At 47.7% G+C, this 26,798-nt stretch overlaps 1 protein-coding gene across 2 annotated transcripts in view; it reads left to right on the forward strand.

The window, feature by feature from the left end:
• Window positions 1–24,972, forward strand: part of DENND2A (DENN domain containing 2A) — a 59,408-nt gene extending 34,436 nt beyond the window's left edge. For both annotated transcript variants that reach the window (XM_030478661.1, XM_030478662.1), the window contains exons 7-20: window positions 1,453–1,546; window positions 2,892–2,942; window positions 5,853–6,040; window positions 6,751–6,860; window positions 7,039–7,108; window positions 7,719–7,796; window positions 8,304–8,444; window positions 10,627–10,775; window positions 18,656–18,833; window positions 19,642–19,683; window positions 21,324–21,441; window positions 22,323–22,562; window positions 23,775–23,861; window positions 24,262–24,972. In XM_030478661.1, coding sequence (XP_030334521.1) covers window positions 1,453–1,546; window positions 2,892–2,942; window positions 5,853–6,040; window positions 6,751–6,860; window positions 7,039–7,108; window positions 7,719–7,796; window positions 8,304–8,444; window positions 10,627–10,775; window positions 18,656–18,833; window positions 19,642–19,683; window positions 21,324–21,441; window positions 22,323–22,562; window positions 23,775–23,861; window positions 24,262–24,293 — 1,578 coding nt within the window. In that variant the 3' untranslated portion in view covers window positions 24,294–24,972. The remainder of the gene's footprint in view (window positions 1–1,452; window positions 1,547–2,891; window positions 2,943–5,852; window positions 6,041–6,750; window positions 6,861–7,038; window positions 7,109–7,718; window positions 7,797–8,303; window positions 8,445–10,626; window positions 10,776–18,655; window positions 18,834–19,641; window positions 19,684–21,323; window positions 21,442–22,322; window positions 22,563–23,774; window positions 23,862–24,261) is intronic.
• The last annotated feature ends 1,826 nt before the right edge of the window (window positions 24,973–26,798 follow it).

The following is a 26,798-nucleotide window of genomic DNA, read 5'->3' on the forward strand; positions in this document are numbered from 1 at the left end:
TAGGAGAGTCAGAAGTTGTCTGTGTGCTGTTGTTCTTTCCTGGCAATCTGTTCTTTGCTAGGCCTGATTCATGCATTGGCTGTTCCTAAATCAAGGTAGGGTGTGATTGGAAGCGAACAATGAAAATACTGATATTTGAGTGACAAAAAAAGTTCTCTATAGTTAGGAGGGCTCTCTGGAGCAACGTTTCCTACTTCATGTTTGGATACAGCATGACTCCGTTTCAGTTTTATTTTCTTTCAGATCTAGCAGGAAGTGTATTCAGTCCAAATGAGGTTTGGCACTAGTCTGTCTATTGAATGTTTCAAAAACACAGTTATAAAACCACAGTTGCTTATCCCAGGCTTTGCAGAACAAGCAGAGGCTACCGGGGACTGTCCGTGGTGATTTTTTTCTGAACCCACAGTTTTCATGTGGGGGGCAAAGGGATGTGTTTGTGTATCATCTTTGTTTCCTGGTTGCCAGATCTGTGTTCATGTTTGCATATCGATTATTGAATGCCCTCTCTCTGTTCCCCTCTTCAGGAATGAGCCAAAGACTACAAACATCTAGGGTTTTCTTTCCCAGTATGCCTATGCATCTGTGCATGTGCTTGAGCTCTGTCAGTGTGTTCACACATGCTATTATGTCAACTGAAGGGAAGATCACAAGTATATATATTTACCAGGCATTGCCACTGAGCAATCTTGCAGAGCAGGCTCAGAACCGAGATTTACTGTGTCAGTGGCAAGATCAACCTGAGACTTGAGCTGGGTGGCTGTGTGGAGGCTGTACTTTCACAGCAGAGCATCCTGCCTCTCCCTTGGATTCAGAATTCCCTGACCAAGTGTGTGGTGGGCCTGTCTTACCTTGAGCTGTCAGGACACGTGTGCAGGGATCCCAGACTGCCTGGAATAAATCTGAATGCTGTGGCCATGTCTTGCTGCTCCTGCCTGGGACCTTGACAAGGAGGCAGCTCTGCTTAAGGAGGCTTGGGGAAGCCTGGCATGGTCCTCCTGCAGTTCCTCTCCCCTTCAGGGATGGATAAGGAGACCAGAGGCACTGAATGAGCCACTAAGCCCAGCTATGCCCAACGCTGAGATGTCCTTGCTCCTGGTCAGCTGGGAGGCCAGGGATTAAAGGATTTGCAAAGAAAAACACTACTATAAAGTACTTCAGCATTATTGGCTTCCACCCATCTCAATTTCTTCATCATTCCTTGTATGATGTGTTTCCCCCATGCTTGGTATGAAGGCTTTTCCAGCAGGTGTTAAAGGCATAAAGACATTAAAGTTTGCTGTCATCCTCCAGCCAGTTCTGCTTTCAAACTTGCGGACCAGGGCAGGTTCTCAAGTGAAGAGTTTCAGGAAGGCCAGTATTGGGAAACAGAGCACTTTGCATGAAGCTCTAACTTTCTTTCCTGCCTGGGGAGAAAAATCACCTTGTTTGTTTGTTTGTGTGTTTGCTGAGCAGCTCGTGTTGAAAATCAATGCCATTTATGAGGCACGAAGGGGAAAGAAACGCGTCAAGAGACTATCGCAGTCTACAGAGAGCAATTCAGGGAAAGGTAAAGGAACTTTGAATTACATCTGAGACTTTTTGAGGACTTGTCTTAGAGTTTAGGCTGGCTTAGTGATTTATGTGATGTTTCGTAGCAGTCCAGAGTGAGATTGAGCTGGGGCTTCCACCCTTTCTTTTGGGAAGATAAAGGCTGTTCCTCTGCCCAAAAGGCTTTCATGAAAGTGGAACTTTTTTGTTTTTCTTGCTTAATTTTCATTCTGTGGGTTTACATGATAACCTTACGGGTCACACCAAAAATGTCCCCCCGTTTTTGATGTCTATTTCTGGAACAGCCTGGAAGCTGTGGAGCTTTTTCTGTCCAAAACGTCTGATTTGTTGAGATCAAAATATTTTGCGGGAATGTGTCACTTTAGTGAACTGTCCAATGGAAGATGGTAAATTTTGAAACAGTCTTGGCTCCTTCAGCATTCCAATAAACAAATAGCCTCCGTTGGAAATCAGGGTTTCCAGATTTAACTCTAGGACCATCTCCATCATAGCAAGATTAAGACTTTCAGCCTCCCACTGTCAGTTAACAGCATGCCAGAAGTGTTCAGGTACTTCAAAGCAATTACTTTTAAACATCTCATCTCTGTAAAACTTTAAATTACATCTTCCCAACATGGTGCTTTTTCCAAAACACTCTGATTTCCAGCGAAAGCTGTCCACTAATTGTTTCCCACAATTACTTGTTACTGTTTATCCTATTTCATGTAAGATATACATCCCCAGGGTGGATGAGTGTGTTTATATGAACCTTCAGGGGAAGCATCCCAGACTTGTCTCTGCCTCATTTTATACCCTTCTTTGAAGCATCTCAGGCATCATTGACAGAAACAGGCTACTGGACCATATAGACTTTGAGCCTGATTTGGTCTGGCAATTGGTTTTTTGTTTGTTTGCTTGTTCTTATCCCTTGACCTGCAAACTACTGCATATGAATCAGTATTTTGCCTTGGTGTTGTGCTTTAGACTTGGATAAAATGCTGCTTTGGCATTTTCTTCTTTATGCAACTCTTCTGGCTGTGCAAAATTGATTTGAGTGGGGTGGTGGTGGTGGTTGTTGTTGTTGTTGTTATTATTATTATTATTATTATTATTATTATTACTATTATTATTATTACTGGTGGTGGTGGTGTTATTATTATTATTCCCTGAGTGAATGGGTAGATACCAGGGTTGGTAAGCTAAGTGCCTGTGGGTATCTGCACCCTTGAAAAGAACAAGGCACTTGGGATCTATACTGTTTTCCCTCTGAAGTTGCCAGGTCTGGTTTTCTTATGTCAGTGGTAAGAAATGCACAGTTATAAATAAGCTTTACTTAATACATCCTCCCCTTTCTTTTTTCCTAGTTACAGATGAAAACAGTGAATCGGACAGTGATACCGAAGAGAAGCTGAAAGGTAAGCAAATGCCTAAAGAGAGCAAATGGCTTCTGTGTTCTGCCTTTGGAGAAGGAGCTTGTTTCCACTCAGAACACAGTGAGAAAACAAAGATCTCAATACTGCATAAGAAAATCTGTGGGCAGACTATAGGGCTTCAAACCAAACATTGATTCCAATTCCCATCAAAGCTCTTTGCACTGACTTGCCTAGGATATGGCTTGGACTCTGTGGAAACACAGTGAGGTTTTTCTAAGTACACAGTCACAGATGTGTGACCAGGCTGACAGAAGCAGTATTGCATGGGACAGGGTGTTCAGAAACAGCACTACCCATTTTCTAAGGGAGATAACCCACCAGCCAGACTAGCTAGCTGGGAAAACAGAATTGCACTGTATGCTTTATTGCTAGTTAAACTCGTGTGCACTGGCTGAGTTGGGATAAAGCGCTGCATTGCTTGCTTCACTCCAGTAGAGCTATATAGTATTTGGTCTCCATAATAATACTCTGCTGAAACCTTCTTGTACTGGTAATTAGCCCTGTAACATGCTGGTGGCATTAGTCTTTCAGGAATTTATGTGGCAGATTCAAAGTCCTGGCAGAGTTATAATGCATGATGGAAAGTCGCTCAGATTCCAAAGCTTCCTGACTCACATGCACACCTGAGCTGGGTAGCAGGTCAGTGCTCAAGCTGAAAACACAGGCATAAGCAGCAGTTGGACTCTGTGCCAATTGCAGTGCATTGTGCTTAGAAGTGCTCATCCTTACCCTCTTGCAGGTTTTTGGAACAGAAACCTTAGACTGAGTTCCCTCTTGTGAGCACAGGTTCCCACGCAAGAACTACTGTATGCTCTTGCTCTCTGCATTGGGAAATCTTTTATCTTTACTGCTGTGTCAGCAAGATCAAGGTGAAAATTGCTGCCACTGCCTATGTTTTGACAGGTTCTCTGGCTAGCCTGTAGACAGGGAGAGAGAGTTTGCACCCGGGATGAGCAGAAATTACATTCACAACTGTCTTGAAACGCAATGTGAAATACAGTCTGTGTTCAGGTGTAGCTGAGAAAGGCAATGTAAATGTGCCCAGGAAGACTCAAACTCTTGTCTGTTACTGGTTGCCATAGTGAGTCATGTGCATCATCCTGTGTTTCCCTGTAGCATCTGTATAACTGCAGCTAGGAACTGCCTATAGAGGAGAACCAAGGATGACTGTGTGAACTCACCTCAAATCCAACAGCATGTGACTGAACGATATCCGTCTATCTGAGTGACTGTGCGAGTCTACATAAGCGTGAGCAGGAGCTCTGGCACTTGCTGTTTGCTCTAGCTGCACCTGTATTTTGCTTTATGCCTTGTTGAACTGTTGACTTCCCTATTTTTAAATAAGAAAGTGAGATGATTGAACAAGTCTCTTTTATCTGGGACTTTCAGGTTTGTATGTTTTACTTAACAGACTAAACACACCAGCCAGTTACCTCTGCGTAGCAAGTCACCGTACATCATCTGAGACACAGTAAATCATCAAACAGCAATCATCAGACTGCATGTCAGAGCCATAAGTGCTGACCCTTGGGAAGGAAAAATGTTCAAAGACAAACTCTGCCATGGTGACAGCAGTAAAATCCCGTATCTTTAGTGGGTTGCACAGAATATAAACAACGCAGGGCTTGAACGAGCTTTTCAGAAGCACTCAGCATTGCTATGACATTGCTCCTTTTGAAGTCCCTGGTGAAATAGAAACCACTTCTGAAAACTTTTGAATTACAGCCTTAGAGCAAATAGGTGGTGAGAGAAAGGAGTCTAAGCCATTTTTCCAAGGTTTTAACTATCCAAGGATTGTTACACTCTCTGATTTAAGAGGCACCTCAAGATTGCTTTAAATTACATTGTCTGGAATAGTCCACGAGTGGCACAACTTTACTAGACAAAAGGTCAAGTGTCCTTCCTAAAGTATATACCATCTTTCAGGAAGCCCAGGCTCCCAAGCAGACATCTGAAGTATTTGGAGTTCCTGCAGTATCCTGGTGGTTGTTGTTTGTGTCAGAAAGTTGCGCTGCCACCCGCGTTCACGGGAAGCACAGATGTGAGAATGTGCTCTAGTCTCTGCTTGTAGTTAATTCTTTCTTTTGTAGTAGGGGTAAGGGAGGCATCATGGAGATTTAATTTGGGATGCGACTGTAAAATAAAGCAGGGGGGTGGTCTTATGGAATTTCATCTGGTCTCTTCTCAGCAGGCAGCTTTTCATTACTTTCCATGCTGGAATGTTTATTGTCCCACAGCTCATGTGTGTTGCAGTTACAGCTTGCTTGGCAGATTTTCTTGTTTTCCTATTGTCTTGGGTGAACTTGTAGAAACATGGTCCTGAGAGATTAGGTTTAGGCACAGGAAGGACTGGCACAAGCTAGCTTTTCTCATTTGCACCTCTTTTCACGTTTCTTTGTTGTTGGCCTCCAGCCCAGCCTGCGTTAGTGAACCTGGGAGTCCCCAGCATTGCTTAGCTAGTGGAACTCTAGCCTGACCCAAGTGCTGGTCTTGTAAAACGGTGGGGATTGCTACTCACAGCCTCCTCTGACCAAAGGTGATCAATCACCTAACTGTGCTGGCTTTGAAAGACACAGGTATGAATGCCCAGACATTATCTGTTACACCATGTCCCATATGGATCTCAGTTTGGGTTGTCTTCAGCTGTAAAAGCTATCCATGAAATCCATCTGCTGCCAAAACTCTTCAGGACTATGGCACTCCCAAGATAATGTCCCATCTCTGTAGATACTTATGGTGCAGCTTCCAAATGGTTCCCACCTCTTACTCAGCCACTGACAAAGTAAATACAGTGAGGTGGTGTCAAGGTTATCTGTAAGTCTCTGCAAAGCACTGTGGTGCTCTCTGCAAAGAGCTAGACGGCGTCACAATCTCTGCTCTTTTTCTTGATAGCTCACAGCCAGCGCCTGGTGCATGTGAAATCTCGCCTGAAGCAAACCCCGCGGTACCAAACCTTGGAACGGGACTTGATCGAGTATCAGGAGAGGCAGCTGTTTGAGTACTTCGTTGTGGTGTCACTGCACAAGAAGCAGGCTGGGGCTGCCTATGTCCCTGAGGTTACCCAGCAGTTCCCGTTGAAGGTGCGGTGCCTGTCAGGAAGGTCTGGCTGACATGTCTCATTGTGTGGTGCAGTCGCGCAGCTGGAGAAGCCGCAGCTTCTCTGCTGACTGCATGTGGTATCAGTAACCCCTCTGCTGTGGCAGCGTTCAGTGGGAATGAAGATAGAGGGGCTGCAGTCACCCCCTGAGAATTGTCATGGTATTCCTCACTGTTGAAGGAGCAGCTGATTTAGATCTTTGGCTGCCCTTGGCTATGACTTTATGTAGCTATTCCCTTTTTCCCCCTTTTCTCTGTAAAGAAAACTGACACTTGGGAGAAGACACGTGTTCTTAAAGGGAAGGCACAGCTTTCACCAATAGTCTAGCTCAAAACAGGGAATGAGGAAGGGGAGAAACACAGAGCCGGTGTGACAGAGCGTTTGTAAATGGGATGTAACCAGAGCTCCCCTCAGACTTTAGTTCTCTTGCAGATTGCTGGAAGATGTGTCCCAAATTAGGGGCGCAATATAGCAGGAGCAGGTGCTGCAGATGCAGGGCTTGGTGGAATTGGAGGCACAGAGTTACTTTAAGATATCTAAAGATTAGGTGAGCCAGAATCACAGAAATTTTAATATCTTCCAGGCAGAAGCTTAGCCTCTGTCATCACCTCTTCATTTGTCACAGGAAAAATATTTGAAGTCATTCCATCTCCACATGACTAATTGGAAACATTCCTCTCTCTCTTCTGTTAGCTCGAGCGCTCGTTCAAATTCATGCGCGAGGCAGAAGATCAGTTGAAAGCTATTCCCCAGTTTTGCTTCCCTGATGCAAAGGACTGGGCCCCCATCCATCAGTTTGCCAGGTAAGTACCATTCTTTGTATCCTGATTTGTGAGAAACAGATTTATATATCGAGCTAATTAAAGTGAGAGCTGCTATGGCAGAGAATTGGGCAGAGCCCTGACAGGGGGTGTGTTGGAAATGCGAAAATGTCGTGGGTTTATTTGGATTCTATGTCAGAGACTGTTTCTCTTTTTGCAGTGAGACGTTCTCATTTGTCCTGACGGGGGAAGATGGAAGCAGGCGATTTGGATACTGTAGGAGGCTGCTGGTAATTATCCCTGGGTTTTTTTTCTTTTCCTAGATATGCAGCCTTCTGTGGGGTTGGTGTTACTGGCACCCATTCTGGAAAGTGGAAAGCTGCTGCTCTTTTTCTTTCAGTGTGGAAAGGAAGAGCGGCAGCAGAACAGCTTTGCTCTCTTCTGCTTTGCTCAGTGCCAGAGTCCCTCTCCAAGTACTGTCCTCCACCCCACGCATAGTTCTTTTACCTTTTACTTGCACCAGCGCTTAATGTTTTGAGCATGGACTGTTGTTTCACCACTAACCTGCCTCTCTTAGGTTTAGAGAGCTACTAAATAGTTGTCTAAACCCGGGCTGGTCCTGTAGGCTCAGAGTTGTGCCTGTAGAGCAGTCTGCCCTACCTTAGTCATTTGACATAGGAAGGTTGGATTATACTGTAGATGTGCCCATTTCTCCCCACTGTTTCTAGCATACCAGGGTTTGAGCCAGACTTAAGGTACTGTCAGCAGCAGCATGCTGTCAAATGTCTGCCAGTTTCTGAGCCAGCCACCGAGCTGCAGAACTGAGACCAGTCCTTCTATCTTTGCAGTAACTGACATTTTCTTGGTATTTTGTGTGTGTGTTTGCCTTTGTCTTGAAAGCCCAGTGGGAAAGGGAAGCGTTTACCAGAAGTTTACTGCATTGTGAGTCGCCTTGGATGCTTCAATCTCTTCTCTAAGGTGAGGGGGGAGAAAGAGGGGGTTGTCCTGTAGGCTAAGAGGGACCCAAAAATTAAGTCAAAACCAGAGGAGTGGGGATCAGGGGAGCTGATGCTGAAGAAAGGGCCTGAAATGGTGTAGGCAAGGCAACCACATGGTAATTCCAGAACCTAGTTCTGGACGGTTCTAGTCTAAAACAGTTGAAAGAAAACCTAGATTGTCAGCTGTTGCCTTCTTCCTTCAGCAGAACTACCAGAACACCAGCACTGAGAGATTAAGAGGTTGAGTCCTGACTCTGAGTATGGTGAGGAGTCTGCAAATTGTAAACTTCCCAGTGACCTCACTGAAGCTGGGTTTCTCTTGCTGAAGGAAATTAAGGGTCTTCAATTGCACCTTTTACCTTCTTCCTTACAACTCAAGGCTCCATGTTGATGCTGGATTAAGGAGTGACCATAGGTGCTGGTGCATTCCTGGTGTTCTCTCCCTCCTCCCAATTTACATGTTTTTGTCTTCATGCGTTTATTTCAGATCTTGGATGAGGTTGAGAAGAGACGGGGCATTTCCCCAGCCTTGGTGCAGCCTCTCATGAGGAGTGTCATGGAGGCACCTTTTCCAGCTTTGGGCCGGACAATCACAGTCAAGAACTTCTTGCCAGGCTCAGGAACAGAGGTAAAGGCACCACCCTAGAAAGAAGGAGACTTCAGCCAGCGAATGGTGCAGGACTAGTGACTAGAAGTTGTGGCTGTGACATAGCACTGGGGATCTTCAAGGACAGATTGCCTGGCACCTGTGTGGGGAAGCTAGGGATTAAAATAGGGGACCAGAGGGGATGGCATGGATGCTTCTGTGACCTCAGAATCGAAAGGCAAATCATATGGTAAAAATGAATGTAAGGATACAGCCATGCTGGCAAAATGAAACAGGGCACTGGCTTGATGCCAAGTGACACAGACTGGCAGGCCCCATGCTGCCCAGCACATGACTTTGGACCTGCTCAAGGCCCCCCACACTTAACTTCCTGAAGACAAGGTTCCTAGCATATGTTTCGGCATCCTTAATATAGAGCCACTGTTTGTGTGGGACAGGGCATGGGGTTCTGGTCAAAAAAATAACTGAAATCACACGAGGGCAACGTTGCAGCCTTTCGAAACAGCATTTTCACAGCAGGGAGGTGGGGGTACGTGTTGCTTCTCACACAGTGTGGGTGAGATGGGTTTTAAGAGGAAACTGAGGATTTTAAGAGTGCAGAACTTTTCAGCGTGGCATTGAAGGACTGTGGAAGGGAAGAAGGAACCAAATTGAACATAGTCTTGGCCATACTTCCTGCTGAGCATGCCTTAAACGTGAGAGAGAGGAAAGTGAGTTGATTGATAGAGCTTGTGAGGGCTTTCAGCATAGCACTGCATGACGGCGTTCTCCTCAGCTGATCTGAAAACAGTCCAAACTAAATTAAATTACTCTAGAGCACATGCATTGTTGGTTAAAAATCTGTAGAATCCCAATGGTGTACCATCAGGCTGTGAGAATGTTTTGGCTGGTTTGTTTCTAGGATCATTAATGTTCATATATTATCTTGGTTGAATGCATAAACCCCACAGTTACACAATGGGTAGATGACAGTATGGGGATGGGTTGCAGGCACTTTGGAGAGTAAGGGATTAAACTTCAAAGTGACCTTGCTAAATTGAAGGGTTGGACTGAAACTTGTATGGAGAAGGGCAAAATGCTGGAAAGAGGAAATGAGTAGTCTAACACAATGTGGAAGTAACTGAGTAAGCAGCAGTACTTCAGAAAAGGAGCTGGTGGTATAGTGGGCTATAAAGTGAGCAGAAGTAACAGTATGGTATTATTTAGACAAAATCCTGCATTACAAAAGAAAATGAAGGGATTAACAAGAAATAAGAGCAGTTTTTCTGCTTTTCAGCATTGGTGGACATTTATTTAGAGTATCATTTTCCAAAAAATGCCAACAGTAGAACACCCCAGAAGAGTAGTTCCACTTACTGAGTGGTTTACAAAATGCAGGCAGAGCTTGAGAAAATTGTTTGCTTAATACGGAAAACAAAGGACAAAGGAGGACACGGGATAACCTTTGAATATGCAAGAAGTTTCCTGCAGAGAGGAAGGTGACCGGTTGTTCTGAGTGTATACTTGAGAGTAAGACAAGTAGTCGAATTAATTTGCCACTGACATGTTTCAGCTGTAGGCTTGGTGTTGGTAAGGGTAGTTCAGAACTGGAGTAATGTTCTTGTGGAATTTATGAAATGTGTGGTGTTGGAAGCTTTCAAGAACAATTTAGATGAGCAGCTGTCTAAGATGAGGAGTATGAAGTGCGAAGGTGCTGTGACAGGAATTGGTAGATATGAACAAAGAAAATAGCTCACAGGCTGCTTTTCACTGTAACTGATATAAAAATTATAGTCAGTAGGTTAGACATCCAGATTCTTGCAGTGAACATGAAAAAATGAATTGTAACTGTAAAAATAAGAGTGCAGATTTGGACGGCTCCATGCCTTTCTGCTGCTCGAATGACAGAAAGGCTGGAAACCACTTCTAGCTGGACACAAACTAGTTTTCCTCCTTATTCAGAGCTCCCTGTCCTCAGTCCAGTGGGGAGAACTTGTGGTTGGTCTCATGCTGTGCCCATTGGAGTGGACTCTGGGTTGTCTTTGTCTGGAAGAAGGATTTGTGGGAGGTCTTTGGAAAGGCTGTGTTTGAGGGCTAAATGCTGTACAGTGCTTGCAGCATAGCCGGTAAGGCTTGTTAGTCATGAAAATGCTTGTTGGGTCCCTGCTTGCCACAGTATGGGTGCACAGCAAGAGCAGACCTGTGGTCTTTTTCTCTCCAACAGGTCATTGAGCTGCGGCGGCCTCTTGACTCCAGGCTTGAGCATGTCGATTTCGAGTCCTTGTTCACATCCCTCAGCGTGCGGCATCTGAGCAGAGTCTTTGCCTCCCTGCTTCTGGAGAGGAGGGTGATCTTCATTGCAGACAAGCTCAGGTATCCTCTTGCATTTCCTTAAACAAAATGCTGTTTTGTTCTTTTTTCCTTCTCTGCTGTTCACTAACTTTGTATCTAATGTGAGTAGGGCTTTATGTCCAGAAGTAGGGAACTTAGGCCATACACCATCATTTTGTTTTGCAGCTTGCAAAAAGAGTGCTGCTTTTTGTCCCCAAGGAGAACCAAATTCCCTTTCCTCCAGACTGTTTCAGAGCAGATCCCAAGTGCTAAGGAAGCAAAGCCCCTTCTTTTGCTCCATGATGCAGCAGTGTTCCCCACTGAGCTATGCTGGAGTTTGCAGGGATCAAGCCTTGGGCAGAGAACAGTGTCACTTCTAGGTTGTTCTCTGGTGTCACAAAATCTCTTAAATCTTCAGCTCGTATTTTAATATTGTTTTCTAAAGACCTTTTTCTTGTGCGAGATGAAAGTAAAGGCTACAGTGAGAGGGAATGAGACAGAGGTCTTCCCCCTTCTATTTTGAATCTTTCAGTTTGCTTTTTTCCCTTAAATTTTTTTGTTTGCTCTACTAAATTATGAAAATGGGCTCAGGTTTCTTTAAGATCTTGTGCAGCTGGTGGCTGGCAGCTCTCCAGCTCTTGAAGCACTTGAGGATTCAGTGAGGAGAGTTCGCCAAGGCTGGGGAAAGAAAAGCTGCCTGGATGAGTAATGACACTTCGGAGCATGCTCAAGTTTCAGGAGTGTACAATGCCCCTAAGCTGTCTGTTTTCACAACTTTCAGGCAGCAGGCTGCAGCTCTGGGACTGAGCGCTGGGGCAAAGAATGGGGAGGCCCCTTCTACAGGGAAGTGAAGGGAAAAGTTCATCCTGCAGGGATCCGAGGCTCTCTGTGGGCAGAGCTCAGGCAGTCTCATCGCAGGAGTAGGAAGGCTGGAAAGAGGGGAGCTGTAGCATCCAGGCAGCATTGGTTGCTTGCAGTTTTTGGCAGCTGCCTTGGATCACAGAGGGGAAGATTTGCCTCTTTATAATCACTGATACGTTATATGCATAGATACTTAGTATTGTGGATACTTAAGCCACACATTTCATGCAGAGCATTCAAACTTGCATTGAAAATTAGAGAATTTATCCAAAGGCTTTCTACGTAGCGTATATGATTTATATGATAATTTACAGGCTTTGCCAGTATATCCAGGGTGCTTAAGAATGAGTCCAGCTGCCCAGACCTGTAAAAGAGAGTGGGAGAGAGCTACAGAATCATAGTTTCTAGAATCTTTAAAATATACCATAAACAACCCTCTTCTGTGGAAAAAAAGAATTGTCCCGTTTTAAAGATCCAGGGTCTGTTTGGCTACAGGGCTCAGATTCAAATATTTACTTTAGACTTGCCAGCTCTCTACAAGACTTCTAATATTTGATGTTTCTGAGAAGACCTTGCTCTGAGCAATTTCAGGAGAGTCATCTTCTTTTCCCGTTACAAAAGATGAAGTTTCTCTGTCTCATTTTTGTGGAGAAAATACTTGAAATTTACCCCAAAGGACTGTAAAGGCCTGAAAAACAGAAAACAAAGGAAATAAGCAACAAAAATAAGTATTTTAATCCAGTCCAGTGGCTTGAGTGTGCTGGATTGGTGAGCCTTTCATAAGGTCAACAGTCTCTTCTCCTCATTGGAAATTCTGTGTTTTGAAAGCTGACAGTATTGTATATACACGATCTCCTGTCCAAATGATACTTTTCCTGGGACAGGAACACATTGAACTCAAGGCATATTAAGTAGTATTTATTTTAGTGGTGAAAATGCCAATTTCAGAGGAAAGAAAAGAAACACTTTTTGGCAATAGCTTAAGAGAAGAGAGAAGAAAAAACCTGATAAAAGCAGCTGTTGCAAACTGCTCAGAGGTTAGGAATGCCCAAAATAATCCAGCTGAGATGGATTAACAGGGAGAGTGCAGGTGGCATGGTGAAAGATGCATAATAAATTGCTTTTATCATTCATCTTTGCAGTTCTTCATGTGGGCACTGTCAATAACTACCTGTATGTGTGTGTAAAGGTGTGTCTGGGTGTGAGTGACAGAGTTAATGCTGCATGCAATTTATTTACATCTTTTAATTGCTATAAAATCAGTCTGTGGGAAAAGAAGGCTGAAAGGTCTCTTGCCAAATACTGTGTGAACTGTGAAATGTTTTCAAGCTGAGCCAAAAAATGCATCTAACAAGTGTACAGCAAGTGAAATACTTTGTCTTTTCCATCTTTAGAATGAACATTGAGTGTTTTTTAAAGACCTGTCAATCCAGAGCTTGGCAGCGGAAAAGGAAAGAATTTGCTTTATTAGTTTTTGGGTGGGTTCTTTTTCCCTCTGTTGCTGTGGAAACTGGAGTATACACTGCTTCACAGCCCAGGGAAAGGACTTCGTTAAAACTATGTTGGTCTGTGTAGTCTTCCCTGGCTTTTATTTGCTCCTGCACTTTAAACTTTAGTGCTGGGGCAGTGGAGGCCATGGCACAGGTTAGGAAGTGCAACGAGAGAGCTGCTTTTGTTTCCAAGTGATGCTGCCTGGCATGCAGTGTGAGACACCATAGACCAACCTTTTAGAAGGCATCTTCCAATAAAAGTGGCCTGATTTCACAAGATACCTAGAGCTGGGCAGTTTTTACTTGCCCAAGGGATAGATGTGTCAGATTCAGAAGGCTTTTTATATCAGGAAAACTTATAAAGGCTTAAAATCAAGGCATAGTTTTTTCCAGATCTCCTCAAAAGCCTGTTGTGGATCTGACCAACTCAAGCAATTGTCTCTGTGCCTGCCAGAAACCACAGCTGTGTCAACAACACAAAGTGGTCATTGTTATCAAAGGCAGATCTGAAAGAATTGAGTAGACACTTTAAATGTGGTCATCCCCAGTAAAAGGTAATTAATCATCAAAAAGAAGCCTTTTCCATGCACTGCAAAAACAAATCTGGGACTGCGAATCCCAGCCTCCCAGGTTCTTCCTTTTTGTATTGTGGTTAGGGAGAAGAAATCCAAGGATGAGGTTCGGATCTCTGATAATAGTGTTGTTTCTTTAGAGCATCTTACCAGTCACCTCTTCACCTGCAGTAACCTGCCTTGTCAGTGGGAGGCAGTGACGGTCCCCACTGCCGGTGGCACTTGGCATCCTCCTGGCAGGATTTGCAGCAGTGCTGTGCAAAGTCACGGGGCAATGCTTGGAAGCTCCTGCGCCTGTTAAATGTTGTAAGCCAGATCTGCGATCCATCATAAGTAAATCCAGATGTGACACAGTGTCAGAAATCTAAAGGTGTTTGTAAAATGAATCCTAATGTAGCAGAGCTTATAAAAAAAAAGAAAAGAAAAACCCACATAATCAAACCGTCTTAAATTGCCAATGCCAGCATATTTTCAGCAGTTTGGTTAGTGCAGGGAGCAAAGGGCATTAAACCCCAAAAGGAGGGATTGATTCAGTAACATCTTTCAGAAATCATGAAGTATCCTCAAAGAGGGATTCAGCTTGGGGAGCTTTTTAGCATAGTTGCTGGCCTTGGGAGCAGAAAGTTGTAAAGTCTGTAGTCAGTTTAAAGTTTGAGAGGAAAACAAGTTGGCTGCCTGTTTGGTGTATACTTACTGTTTTGAGAGTGCATTAAACTGTTCTGGTGGTGTTGTGCACATCAACTGTGGTTGATTCTGTGCACATCTCACAGAAAGAGGCATCCAAATTGAGCAGTGCCCAGGACTTCAGTGGCCGTATTCACCTTCTCCACAGACAGGTACCTGCCGTATTATGGCTGTAATATAGTTTGTGCAGTCTGCCCCATCACTGCAGGCTGAAGAGCATATGGTCACACAAATGGCATAAAAGGAATTTATCCTATTGGATTTTTTTGCAAGGCTCACTAGCCATGGTGTGAATCAGCAGTCTCTTAGTGCTTGTTGCAGTGCTGTATGCAAGAGGAGGGAGCTTAGGCTTGAGTCATTCCAAGGCACCGGAGTTCTGCTGGGCTCCTGGCAAGCTGCAGCTCCCTGAGGCTATCTGCAGAGCGAGTCTGACTCAATCAGGTGCAGAAGAGACACCTCAGTCTTACCTCCTCTGTGTCCACCTCTGAACTGCTCTGCCTTCAAAGGAGTCTCGCAGACCTCAACCCTACCAGTGTTGTTCTCTGAGAATGTCTTTCTCGGTGAGAAATGTTTCAGAGCAGCAATCACTAGGATTCATCCTGGAGGCGATGAGGCATTCACAGATGGAAGGGTGGAAGGGGAAGCTATCTTTACTTCCCGCTGCATGATGCATCCAATTTCAGACTTACACAGCTTTGTCTGTGACTTCCACTAACTGGACCTCAGCCATCTTTCCTCCCACTCAATCTCTCACGTACCATGTGTACTCCCTGGGACTTGAGAGCGGGGTTGAGGGAAGAACAAGCCACCAGAAATATAGCAGAAGACAGCATGCCGTCATATCTTACCATGCCATAAATAACCTTGCACTTGAGCTGCTCACTGTTTCTCTGTGGAGCTACCTGGAATCACGGAAACCTTTTCCACTGGTTTTCAAGTCCTGTTTATAAAGTCAGTTCCCATCTTTAGGCAGGAAAGCCGAGGATTTGTGACAAAGGTGAAGCTTCCAACACTTCCACATTCAACCTCTCCTCAAAGAAGAAGAAGTCCAGGGGTGGTGGTCTAAAAGAGTAATGCCACAGTGCTGCAAAGAAGTGATGAAAGGAGGAGTTCTTTCAGCATTCACCGTGATGCTGCTGCTGTTACTATGCTGTTATCGGTCAGAAATTGAGGAGTGGAAAACACGCTCTGCAGTAATGGAGGGAAAGAGAAACCCCTGCTTTTGAATCTGTTAACGTGGCCTGAAATGTGCGGGTGTGCAAGTAGCTCAGGCTCGAAGGAGACAGTTTTTAAAGGATCTCATTAACTTGGAGTGCACTTGTAAGATGGCACATTCACTTGGTTGCAGTTCCTTTCAAGATCAGCTTGTATGAAAAGTACAAGAAAAATAATCTACTCTGGTATTGTTCCCATGTTTTTTCTGGGTGGGTTTTCTTGTGTTTGAGGGTTTTCTTAATGTTCCTGTTTGTTACTAGCTCTGTGTCTTCTCATTATTTTCGTTTTGTTTCTCTCTGAATCTACCTTGCATGTGTGGTAGACACAGCAAGACATGGGCTTGCTGAGGAGGGCAGGCTCGGCTTGAGAGCAGTGACAGAGGGGCAGCCAGCAGGAAGGAATGCGGAGAAGGGAGCGGGGTGCTCTAAGACCTTTCTAAACAAGGATGTGGAACTGAGGGGTTTTTCCCATTTAAAGGCTTAAAGCCACCAGTCTGTTTGACAGAGCCTTTGCAGGGTCCTCCTCTGTTTTTATAGAGTATCCCCTTAAGAAGAGACGAGCCTCTGGGAGTGCAGGGAGAGGAAACTGTCCCCATCTTCTTAAGAGACTTTCTCAGCACACACGTCCCAGGCGTTCCTCCCAAGTGCCTGTTCCCTGCCTGTTGCAGTCCTAGATAAAATCTACTTATCTCCAGAAAGCATCGTGTGTTTAACAGTGTTTACTGCCCATTATTTCATATGGTCACACTGATGTCCCAGCAACCATAACTGTTTTCTGCTAGGTGAACTTACCTGATGAAAACCAGCCAGCTGTAGCCCAGCCAGCCACTGGGCTCAGTGTGTGTTAGTGTTGCAGCACAGGGATTCAAATCTAACAGACTTAGCTGGGGTTAGGGGGGAGGGAAAGCAGGCTTTGCTTTCCAGAGCCAGCTCGAGCCCACACCCATCAAACCCCTTCCCTCTCAAGTCAGCAATAAACTGCCAGATCCGGGTTGCTGAGTGTAAGTTCCCCGGTGGAGTTTAACAGGAGCCAGCTGAGCATCTGGCTGCACCAGCCTCCCTCCCCTCCTCCAGCCTTGAGAGACCTGGATGCTAGTAAAACAAAATGACGTTATATACAGGGTTTATAATGGTGAGCCTTCCCCATCCCTTGACACGTGCAAGTGCTTCCAGACCCGGAACAGATGAGTAACTGGTGCCCTGCAGCAGGCTCTGCTGTGTCTGACTGCACACCCTGCCTGCCTCCTGCTAGAGAGCTGGTGGGGTTTCTGGGCAGACCCTCTTGGAAGTTGTCAGCAAAGGCACTTAAAGCTGTGCCGCTGGTGGCATTTGAAGAGGAAGAGGAAAGGTCCTGTGAGCCACGGGGCAGCTTCCTCCAGGAGCTAGCCATGTGCTCCACTCCTGCAATTTCACTCTCCCATGGTTCTGCCATGGGTCTGTGGGCCACAGTGCAGCTGAACAGGTAGCTGCTGTAGTGATGGCGTTGTCTTCTGCATGCCACAGCTGTGTGCTGTCTCTGCCTTTGTGCATTCAGACCTGTGGCTTTCCCATGGAACATGGAATGCTGTGGGAGAATAAAACAATTTCTCTAATGAAAGCCAGTGGTGTGGAAGAGCCCCCCATCTGTCTGATATTTCCCATCAGGGTACTGGAACAGCAGATGCTGGATTCAGTGGGACCTCTTTTGTTGTCCGAAAAGCAGGTTCATGCATGGCGTGCAGTAAACCAATTCCACGTGCTGAGGAGACATACTGTGTTCATTCAGGCCTGGGTGCTCAGTGGACTGTTTCACAAATCAAGCACACCAATGTCATCTCCTTCACTGCATTTACACACAAAAGACACAACGTAATGCACTCCTAGTTACTTACAATTACAGTAATCTACATCTCATCTGTATATAATATTTGCTGTGTCATTCCTTCTCATCATCACGCATGCTCAGAGGAGGGGTCTTCACCTGGGCCAGGCTCTCTTTGACCCATGGATGTGATTTTTAGTATTAAAATGAAGGCAGCTCACTTCAGGACACTTCAGTTTCATTGCCAAGCTGGTTAATTGACTGGTCACTTTGCCAAGCGGTCGCTTTGCCAAGCTGTCACATAACTTATCCTTGGTACAATCAATCCTGGGTGTTCCCTTTGGATCTTTTAAACGGAACCAAGTCTTGATTTTACTCATTAATTCCTTAGTGTTAATGAATGTCATCTTGATCCATGTTCAAGATCCTAATACCTACAGTACCTGTGACTACCAACAACACATATAGCAAGCTCTTGTCACAGGCACGTGGATTAGGTTCAGAAAGCTAAAGCTCTGTTTGGAAAGCTAAGGCCCTGACAGAACTGAATCCAGCCAAGGACATTAAGGCCAATGGGAAAAACTAATATAGGTACTTTGGGGATGAAGGGAAGACAAGGGAAAATGTGGGACCCCTCTGGAAGGAAATGGGAGACCTAGTCACCTGGGACATGGAGAAGGCTGAGGTACTCAATTTTTTCGCTTTGGTCATCACTGGAGACCAAGAGTGAGAGCTCCAGCCACGCCACTCAAGCTGCAGAAGGCAAAGGCAGGGACTGGGAAAATGCAGAACCACCTGCTGTAGAAGATGAGGTTCGAGATCATCGAAGGAACCCAAAGGTGCACAAGGTCATGGGACCTGACAGGGTGCAGAACAAGGGGGAATGGCTTTAAGCTGACAGAGGGAAGATTTAGATTAGATATTAAGAAGAAATTCTTTACTACGAGGGTGGTGAGGCCCTGGCACAGGGTGCCCGGAGAAGCTGCGGCTGCCCCATCCCTGGCATCATTCAAGGCCAGGTTGGACGGGGCTTGGAGCAACCTGCTCTAGTGGAAGGTGGCAGGGGGGTTGGAACCAGATGATCTTTAAGGTCCCTTCTAACCCGAACCATTCTATGATTCTATGATCTTTCCTAACCTGGGCTCCTATCTCAAGTCATTGCTCCTGCAGCTGAAACATGGTGTCAGAAATCTGGGTAATTACAGAGATCAATCAGGGAACAAGTGAAAGAGCCCTGATTTCTAGGATGCCACTGATCTGACTGATCAGCCATTGCCCTTGGTTGTGTTTCATCTTCCAGCACTCTCTCCAAGTGTTGTCATGCCACGGTGGCCCTACTGTACCCCTTCACCTGGCAGCACACGTACATCCCCGTGCTGCCACCTTCCATGATCGACATCGTGTGCTCGCCTACCCCCTTCCTCATCGGCCTGCTCTCCAGCTCCCTGCCCCGCCTGAAGGAGCTCCCGGTGGAGGAGGTGAGCCATGCGTCCACGCCGCGGCCTTGCTCTTGGTTGCTTCCAGGGGGCCGAGTTGTTTTCTGTCCCAGAAAGGCTGCTTTTGAGAGTCTGCCTTGTAGCGTCAAGGGGCGGAGCTCTCATCCTCCAGCTCCTGTGAGCATGGGATGAGGGAGGAGGTGGATGTGCCCCAGGGAGGCGGGGGTCTGTGCCCTGCCTTGCCCGCAGCTTGGGAAGCCGGGGGGCTGGGATCTCCCACCATGGGGCTGCTGTGGGGAGGAGGTGATTTTATTACAGTTTCTGTTGTTTCTGCAAAGTGCTGTCTAGGGGATAAGCACAAAGTGTGCCAGGCTTGAAGTATGATTGCTACGTATTGGCCAGGGTAATTGCCCCTCTAATTAACACAGGTGCCTAATGAAACCGGTAAGTAATTAAGAACCAGATTGGTGGTGCACAAGGTGGTGTACTCAGCAAGGCTGAATGTAATCAAGGAGGCGTTTCCCTCCCAGCCCATGCAGGGGACAGTGGTGCAGCGCATGGGGAGAAAAGATGGAGCTCAGAGCCTGACATGGGGTGAGGAGCAGTGGGCCTGGCTTGTAGCATAGCCTTCTGCTGTCCAAGCTGTGCTGCAGTGTGTGGCAGCGTTGCTGGAAAGCTGCAGCAGGGGCTGCTCTTTTGGCTCCCATGGGGTTCACCTCCAGCTGCGGTGATGGGGAGGAGGAGCAGGGGCAGGGCTGAAGCGTTTCCTCCAGGGCACTTACAGATTAAGATAAACTCTGATAATGGAAATAATGACTTTCTCTTTTTATTCTTGCTCTTCTATTCTTAGGTCCTCGTTGTTGACCTTGTAAATAACCGGTTTCTGAGACAGGTGAGCAGAGCTATATCATATCCTTCATCTCCTCTCCCCTTTTTCCACTACATCTCATCTCCATCTGTGTGGCTGACCTGCCTGGATGGATGGATTGCTTCCTCACCATGCAAACTGAGGCAGCATTTGTGGTTGGCAGTATTATAGCGGTTGCTACATGATGTCAGCGTCCCAAACCACAGCTGCTGAGGACTGAATCATTGTGCATTCTCTCTCTGTTTTGTTTTTTAAGAGGGGAAACAGCAGCACTTGAGCAATGTGGCTCCTTACGTGGCATCTTGTAAGGCTGAGGGCAGAGCTGGAAAGCCTCAGCTCAGCACCGACTGCTGGGGAGCAGCACAGGTTCTTCCAGCCTGTGTCTGTCAGTCCATCTCCTGTCACATCCCCAGCCCTGAGCGGGGAACGCAGCCCTGATGCTTTCCTCAAATCCTTCCTGCCCAAGGAGCTTCTGGTTCCTCACTCCAGTCCTTGCACTGGGTGGGTCATAAGTAGGAAGCTAGTACATGGGAGCCTGTATGTCGCTCTGCGGATGATACTGTCTGCTGATTCTTGCTTCCCTTTTTTGCGGGGAGGAGGAGTAGGATATTGAAGGGAAGAAAAGAGATGAGTGAACGTACTCCTGGCCTGGGAGTCTATTTTTGCCTCAGAGCTCTTTGGCAGATCGCTGAGCAGTGCAGGCTGCACTGGATCACAGAATCATAGAATCAACTAGGTTGGAAAAGACCTTTAAAATCATCAAGTCCAACCTTTACCCCAGGACTGCCAAGACCACCATTAATCCATGTCACTGAGGGCCTCATCAACATGGTTTGTGAACACTTCCAGGGACAGTGATTCCACCACTGCCCTGGGCAGCCTGTGCCAATGCCTGAGCACCCTTCGGAGAAGAATTTTTTCCTAATATCCCATCTAAACCTTCCCTGGTGCAGCTTGAGGCTGTTTCTTCTTGTCCTCTTGGTCTCTGCTGTGCTGCAGGTCCCGTGGGTAGGATGGGACGAGTGCACCTCCTGCTGCAGGGAGCAGCATGTGGTGCAGGCCACTCCTTTGGTGCAGTTCTCGCTTGCCAGCTGCCTTAGCTGCAGGGATATGCTTTACCTCACACCTCTCTTGTGGAGGTTTAAGCTAAACCAGGCTGTCTCAGCCAGGGCTGGCAGGAGCTCACACACAGTCACCGGCAGTTCCTTGGCTCCGCTGCTCTGTGGGAACTCGCCTCAGTACCAGGATCGATGCAGAGCAGAGCTGAGCTGGGGGTTGTGCTCACCTGGCTGCACGCCAGCATTGTTCAGATACGTCCTCTTTGTGGTGGTGCGAGTGCTCGCAAGTGGATGGTGAGGCCATGGGAGAGCCCTGCCTCATAGCGTCTTGGGTTGGACACCTGAAATTCTTTCAGAATAGGGGAATATTTGGGAAAAGACACTCCCTTTCTCCTTCTTTTTGTGCTTCTTGATGATCCTGCACTGGGATGTGCTGGGAACGTGCCAAGCATACTATACTACACCTTCTCCCTCTTCCTTTCCTCACAGTTCATTTTTAGTGCTCCCCCTGCTCTGCTGGGGACAGGATGGGAGCTGGGGAGGAGAAGGGCAAGGGGCCAGGTGTGTCCCAGCCCCAGGCCCTGAGGAGATGGCTCTGTCTTACAGATGGAAGATGAGGACTCCATCCTGCCCCGCAAGCTGCAGGCTGCCCTAGAACACATTCTGGAGCAGAGGAACGAGCTGGCAAGCGACAAGGAGGAGGGCCCTGTCAATGGCAAGCAGGGTAAAGCACAGTGCCTTTCAGCTTAAAACCACGCCTTTTCCTGCTCCTCTTTCTCCTGTCACTTCTTAGGGGAGAACTAGGCTTGTACTGATTTTCACACCACAGAAATTGGTGGTAGGTCAGGATTTTGGCTGAAGTTGTGTTAAATATTCCATTGCACCGGGGACAGTTCTCTTTGTGTGAGGAGAAGCAGTATTTACCCTTTTCCAGCTCTGTCCAACCTCCCCCTACTCCTGTGTGCGAGGTGGGGAGGGTGGTGGTGCCACAGGCCTCTCTCTGCTGCTGACCCTGTGAGTGATGCAGGCTCCTCTGGGGGACAGTCCACCCGCAGAGCTGCAGTCTCCGAGGTGGGCATGCAGCTTGCAGGTGACTGACCAAAGGGACATCCTGTGCCGTCGAGCATCATGCTCAGCATATAAAGCTGGGGGAAGAAGGAGGAAGGGGGGAACGTTCAGAGTGATGGTGCTTGTCTTCCCACGTAACTGTTATGTGTGATGTAGCTCTGCTTTCCTGGGGATGGCTGAACACCTTCCTGCCCATGGGAAGTGGTGAATGAATTCCTTGCTTTGCTCTGCTTGTGCGCACAGCTTTTGCTTTACCTGTTAAACTGTCTCTATCTCAACCCACTAGTTTTCTCACTTTTCTGATTCTCTCCCCATCCCACTGGAGAGAGTGAGAGCCAAGAGAACACTTAGTGGTTTTCAAAGCAGCAGCAGCCTGGTCCTCTTCCATGGCAAGCACTTTGTAGGATGCTGTCTCTCTTGAGCAGCTTTTTCTGCTCAGGCAGGATCTGAAAAAAGCGAGGGAGTTTGTACTCAGAGCTATTCCTAGCACGTCCTTACAGCACTGTCCTCACCACTGCCTCTTCGTTTTCTCCTTAGAGACCAGCCCTTTGAATGAGGTGGTGTCTGAGGCCTTTGTCCGTTTCTTTGTGGAGATCGTGGGCCACTACTCCCTCTTCCTGACCCCCTCCGAGCGAGAGGAGCGGACCCTGCAGCGCGAGGCTTTCCGCAAGTCCGTCTCCTCCAAGAGCCTCCGACGCTTCCTGGAGGTCTTCATGGAGACGCAGATGTTTGGGGGCTTCATTCAGGAGCGGGAGCTGCGGAAGCAGGGAGTCAGAGGTGAGGGGCTCTGCCGGGGCTCTGCTGTTGTGGAAACCCTGCTGTTGCTCCTGTGAGCCGGGAGATGCTCACCAGCTGCCAGCTCCATCCCCAGCAGCGTGGCTGGAGGCTGCAGTGTCTGTGCAGGGACACGGGGAGGGAGGTGGTAGGGAAGCGCTTGTGCAGGCTGATGGTTTGTTCTGACACCCGTGCGTGGCCTTCAAGAAGTCAGTTGGGGATTTTTTGGTCTCTGTTTCCTTATCTTCCCAAAAGGGAGCATCACTCCATAGGAGCACAGTGAGATATAGTGTTTGCACAGTGCATGGGAACCAGCTGTCGGAGAACAGGGTTTTTTTTGTGTGTGATCTGGTGGTTTCTTGTTGGGGTTACAGGCACACTTCACCACTGAAGGAAGGGACATAGGCAGTATCCTCCATATGTGTGCCTCTTCCGTTCAACGCTGAATTCCCACCAGGACCATCACAGAAGGGTTACACTGCTGGAATGACATTTATTCTTGCAGTCCCTTATGTCCCCTTCCCATGGCTAGAGGAAGAATGGGTTGGATTGGTTATGGTGTTTTGGCTAGTAGAAAATGTGGATGCTTCTGTCCTTTGCAGAGCTCCTTCTGTTATTTAACTCCTGGTATACCACACTCCCAAGGCTCTACTGGCAGCTCATCCAAGTGTCTCATCCGTGCTGCTGCTTGGTGCTGGCTTAGCAGTTTCCTCCCAAGCAGTAATAAGCAGTGGACACCTGAATAGGTGGCTGAGTAAAGGAGCATGGTAAATGCTGTGTGACGATTCCCCACTCTCTGGGCTTAGCTGTGTTTGTAGCTGAATGAACAGTTTTAGTGCAAGGTTCAAAAGCTCAGTCACCTTCGCAGTGGGGAGGGAGGAGGTGGACTAAAGCTCCTGTCCCACATCTTGGCTCAGCTGGTGGAGGTGGTGAGGTGAGTTGTTCCCTTTCATATTTGCTGGAGAGAGAAGGCCACACACAAAGATGCTCAGAGGGCTGGAGCACCTCTCCTGTGAAGACAGCCTGAGAGACCTGAGCTTGTTCAGCCTGGGGAAAAGAAGACTCCAGGGATCTTAAAGTCCCTTCCAACCCAAACCAGTCTGTGATTGTATGTGCAGTAGTTTACTGGTGAGCTGGGACAGTGTGCTTTCAGATGAGCATTCTTACTTTTATTTGTAGGGGAGCAAAACAGAAGATGTTGACTTCTTTTTGCAGGTCTCTTTGAGGTACGGGCTCAGGAGTACCTGGAAACACTTCCCAGTGGGGAGCAGAGTGGAGTCAATAAGTTCCTGAAAGGCCTAGGTAAGGAAACAGCGAAACCCTTGTCTTCTCAGGAGGCTTGGGCTTCTCGTTGTATCAGATTTGGCAGCAGAGAAGTTGCCAAAGTGCTAGTGACTGCGTGTGGCTTCTTGCAGAGCAGTGCTCTGAGCCTTGAGTGATGAGTGCCCAGCCGTGTATCCCTGCTCTGGCAGGCTGTTGGCTCTGCCCCTGGGCTCCTGCTTGTCTGGGAGCTGGTGGAGAACCAAAGATTGGGCCAGGAGCTACATCTGTGTCTTTCAAAGGAGATGGGTGGATCTGAGGAGGGAATAGATCAACCAGTGACTTGGGGATGGTGGATGCAGGTCAGATGGTCGTGGTTGGGAATGACGCTTGTTTTGCCTGTCTCTGATGGGAGTCCATTTTCCTTTCTTAATCTCTCCAGGTAGCAAAATGAAATTCCTCCACAAAAAGTAAGAAGCACATCCTCGTTCCACAGAAGAGAATGGCTTTACCACTTAACAGCAATACATCAGACTATTATCGATCATTCCCATTCAGCCTGCTCCCAGGAGCCAACAGCCTTGGGCGAGCTGACTGCAGCTGGGTTGTGCTCGCACAGATGTGTGATGCCACAGGAAGGTTTGATGGCTGCAGGGCTGCCGGGACAGGTTTCTGGATATCAACAGTACCATGCACTGGACCAAGCACTCTCTCTGAACTCTGCACTAGCGCGTTGCAGGCATCCCAACGGATTGGATCTCTTAGCTAGTCAATTCTTTGTTTGTTGTATTTTTCTATTTATATTGGGGTTAGAACAACTATTAACCGATGGCTCTTGCCCTGCCTCCTCTCTGCCTGGTGCCGCAGGAGGCCAAAGCAGGACTCCCATGGGACTGAGCAGGCAAAGCTCAGGCACCAAGGAGGGGAAGAACAGAGATGTACAGAAATAGGTCTCTGCAAAGTGATGGCTGCAGGGATGGTGTGGACTGACCAGAAGGAGCTTCCAAGCAAGGGAGAAGGGTGAGGGAGAACCACTAAACCTACTGAGGACATGACAGGCCAGCCAGCTCCCTGGAGGGCTGTGCCAGGGGGTTCTGGCACGAGCAGAGGCCTTTCCTTACGCAGTGTAATTAAAAGCAAGTGGTGTAAAAGGTGTGCGGACCCTTCGTGCCTTGGGGAGGGGGTGAGCTGTGTCTGCCCACCAGCCCACCCAGTGCTGAGCACAAGCTGGAGAGGACATCTAGCAGCTGTGCCTTTGGTTTGACCAAGCCCTTGGCTTCCCCACGGGCCTCATTCCCTTGCCTGGCCGCTTGCAGAGGGAGCCCAAAGTGGAACTCACCCCCCAGGTGAGTTCCTGAAGGTCAGATGGGCTCTCCTTTCCCATCTGGGGTGTTGCTATCAGGGAGCACAGTAGGAAGTGGGTAATGGGAGAGTGCCTGCTGCTGCCTTCTGTGCTCCTGGTTGGGCAGGAGGTAGGACCTCCTGCTCACCTCTCCTCTGTTAGAGTGGAGAGGTGTCAGGGGAGGCATGTGGAGGTTAAGGTGGGGTGAGGGCTCTTTTCTAACTGGTACAAAAGCTATTTCTCTTGCAGTGCTTGTGAGGGCAGTCGAGAGCAGCTGGAGCATCCTTGGGTCTCCTCTGTTCTTCGGAGAGGAAGGCAGAGGATAGGTCTCCTATGGCCCGAAGGGAAATCTCTTCCCCAGTTATGTGTGCAGGTACTCTCGCTGTGGGCGCCTGGGCTACAGGGGACTGCCAGAGGGTTTGAAATCGGTTTGTGTGCTGCTGTGGGCAGTGGGCTTTTCCAGGCGAGAGGGCTGTGTTGACCAGCAGCGGGGTTCAGAGGAGGGAGAGCTGTGGCTCTAGGGCTGCTCTGTGCATCTTTTGAAGCCTGCATTTCCAGTTTCCTACAGCAGCAGCCTCTTTGGGCTGCGTTTTAAGGATGGACGAAGTGGATTGTGATGGGTGGTGGCAGGAGCAGGTAGCTGGGTGCGTGGAGAGGTGGAGGGGTGCGTGCTCGGAGAGACAGCGCTTTGCTGGCTTGCAGCTTAATGGGGCTTGTTATGTCTGTGATATGTGCCACTATCTGGGGACCATATAAGCTATGCAAATGGCTCTGGCTGGCCCTGCTTGAGCAGGGGGTTAGCCTAGATGACCCCCGGAGGTCCCTTCCCATCTCATTCTCTCTGTGGTTCTATGGGGAGCACCATAAATGCTGCGTAGCAGCAGTGCCATAGGTGGGCAGCACCTGCAGCTCTGTGCTCCCCAGCCCGTGTGCAGGGAGCTGAAGCAGCAATGGAGGGAGTCAGAGAAGCCAGCAGCATTTATCCCCCCTCCCTCCCCATGTGGTAACTGGGTGGAGGGTGCAGGGGGCTGCCCCTCAGGTGTGCTGGGCAAAACTGGCACTAGTTTGCCACAGTTAAAGCCTAGTTTGCCACAGGGGGCCGTGGTGGCCCACCAGAGGAAGCTGCAGTGAAGTTCAAGGTGAATCAAATGCTGTGGTTTGGCTGTCTTTTAAAAAGGTGTTTTTAATGGTGGCAAAATTGAGTTTTGTAAAGCTGGGATGCACCCACACACGCAAAGGTGGCTAGGATACCTGCAAAGCTTTGTGGGTGCTAAATGGAGCTGATCTTGGGGCTCAGCTCAGGCCTCCAGAAGCAGGTCTCCTACTTGGTCCCCTGCCACTGAGCCTGTTCCTGGGGGATCCACATTCCTCTTCTCAAGTGATGTTTTCAACAGCGTGGCGTTTCGCCTTCCTTGGCAGGAGCGCTGGTAGGGAGCTGGGAGGGTTTCCTGGGATGCCTGATACTCACAAGCTCCTTGGCTCAGCTTGGACCTCATGCTGATATCAGCTTGGATCTCATGCTGAGATGCATGCTGAGATGCTTTTGCTGCAATATCCTAACACATCAAATTAAAAAGGGTTGTGAAATAGTCCAATTTGTCTCATGTGGGGGCTCTGCCAGCACTGGGCCCTGTGGC

The sequence above is a fragment of the Strigops habroptila genome, chromosome 3, assembly GCF_004027225.2.
Source record: "Strigops habroptila isolate Jane chromosome 3, bStrHab1.2.pri, whole genome shotgun sequence".
Classification (NCBI taxonomy): Eukaryota; Metazoa; Chordata; class Aves; order Psittaciformes; family Psittacidae; genus Strigops; species Strigops habroptila.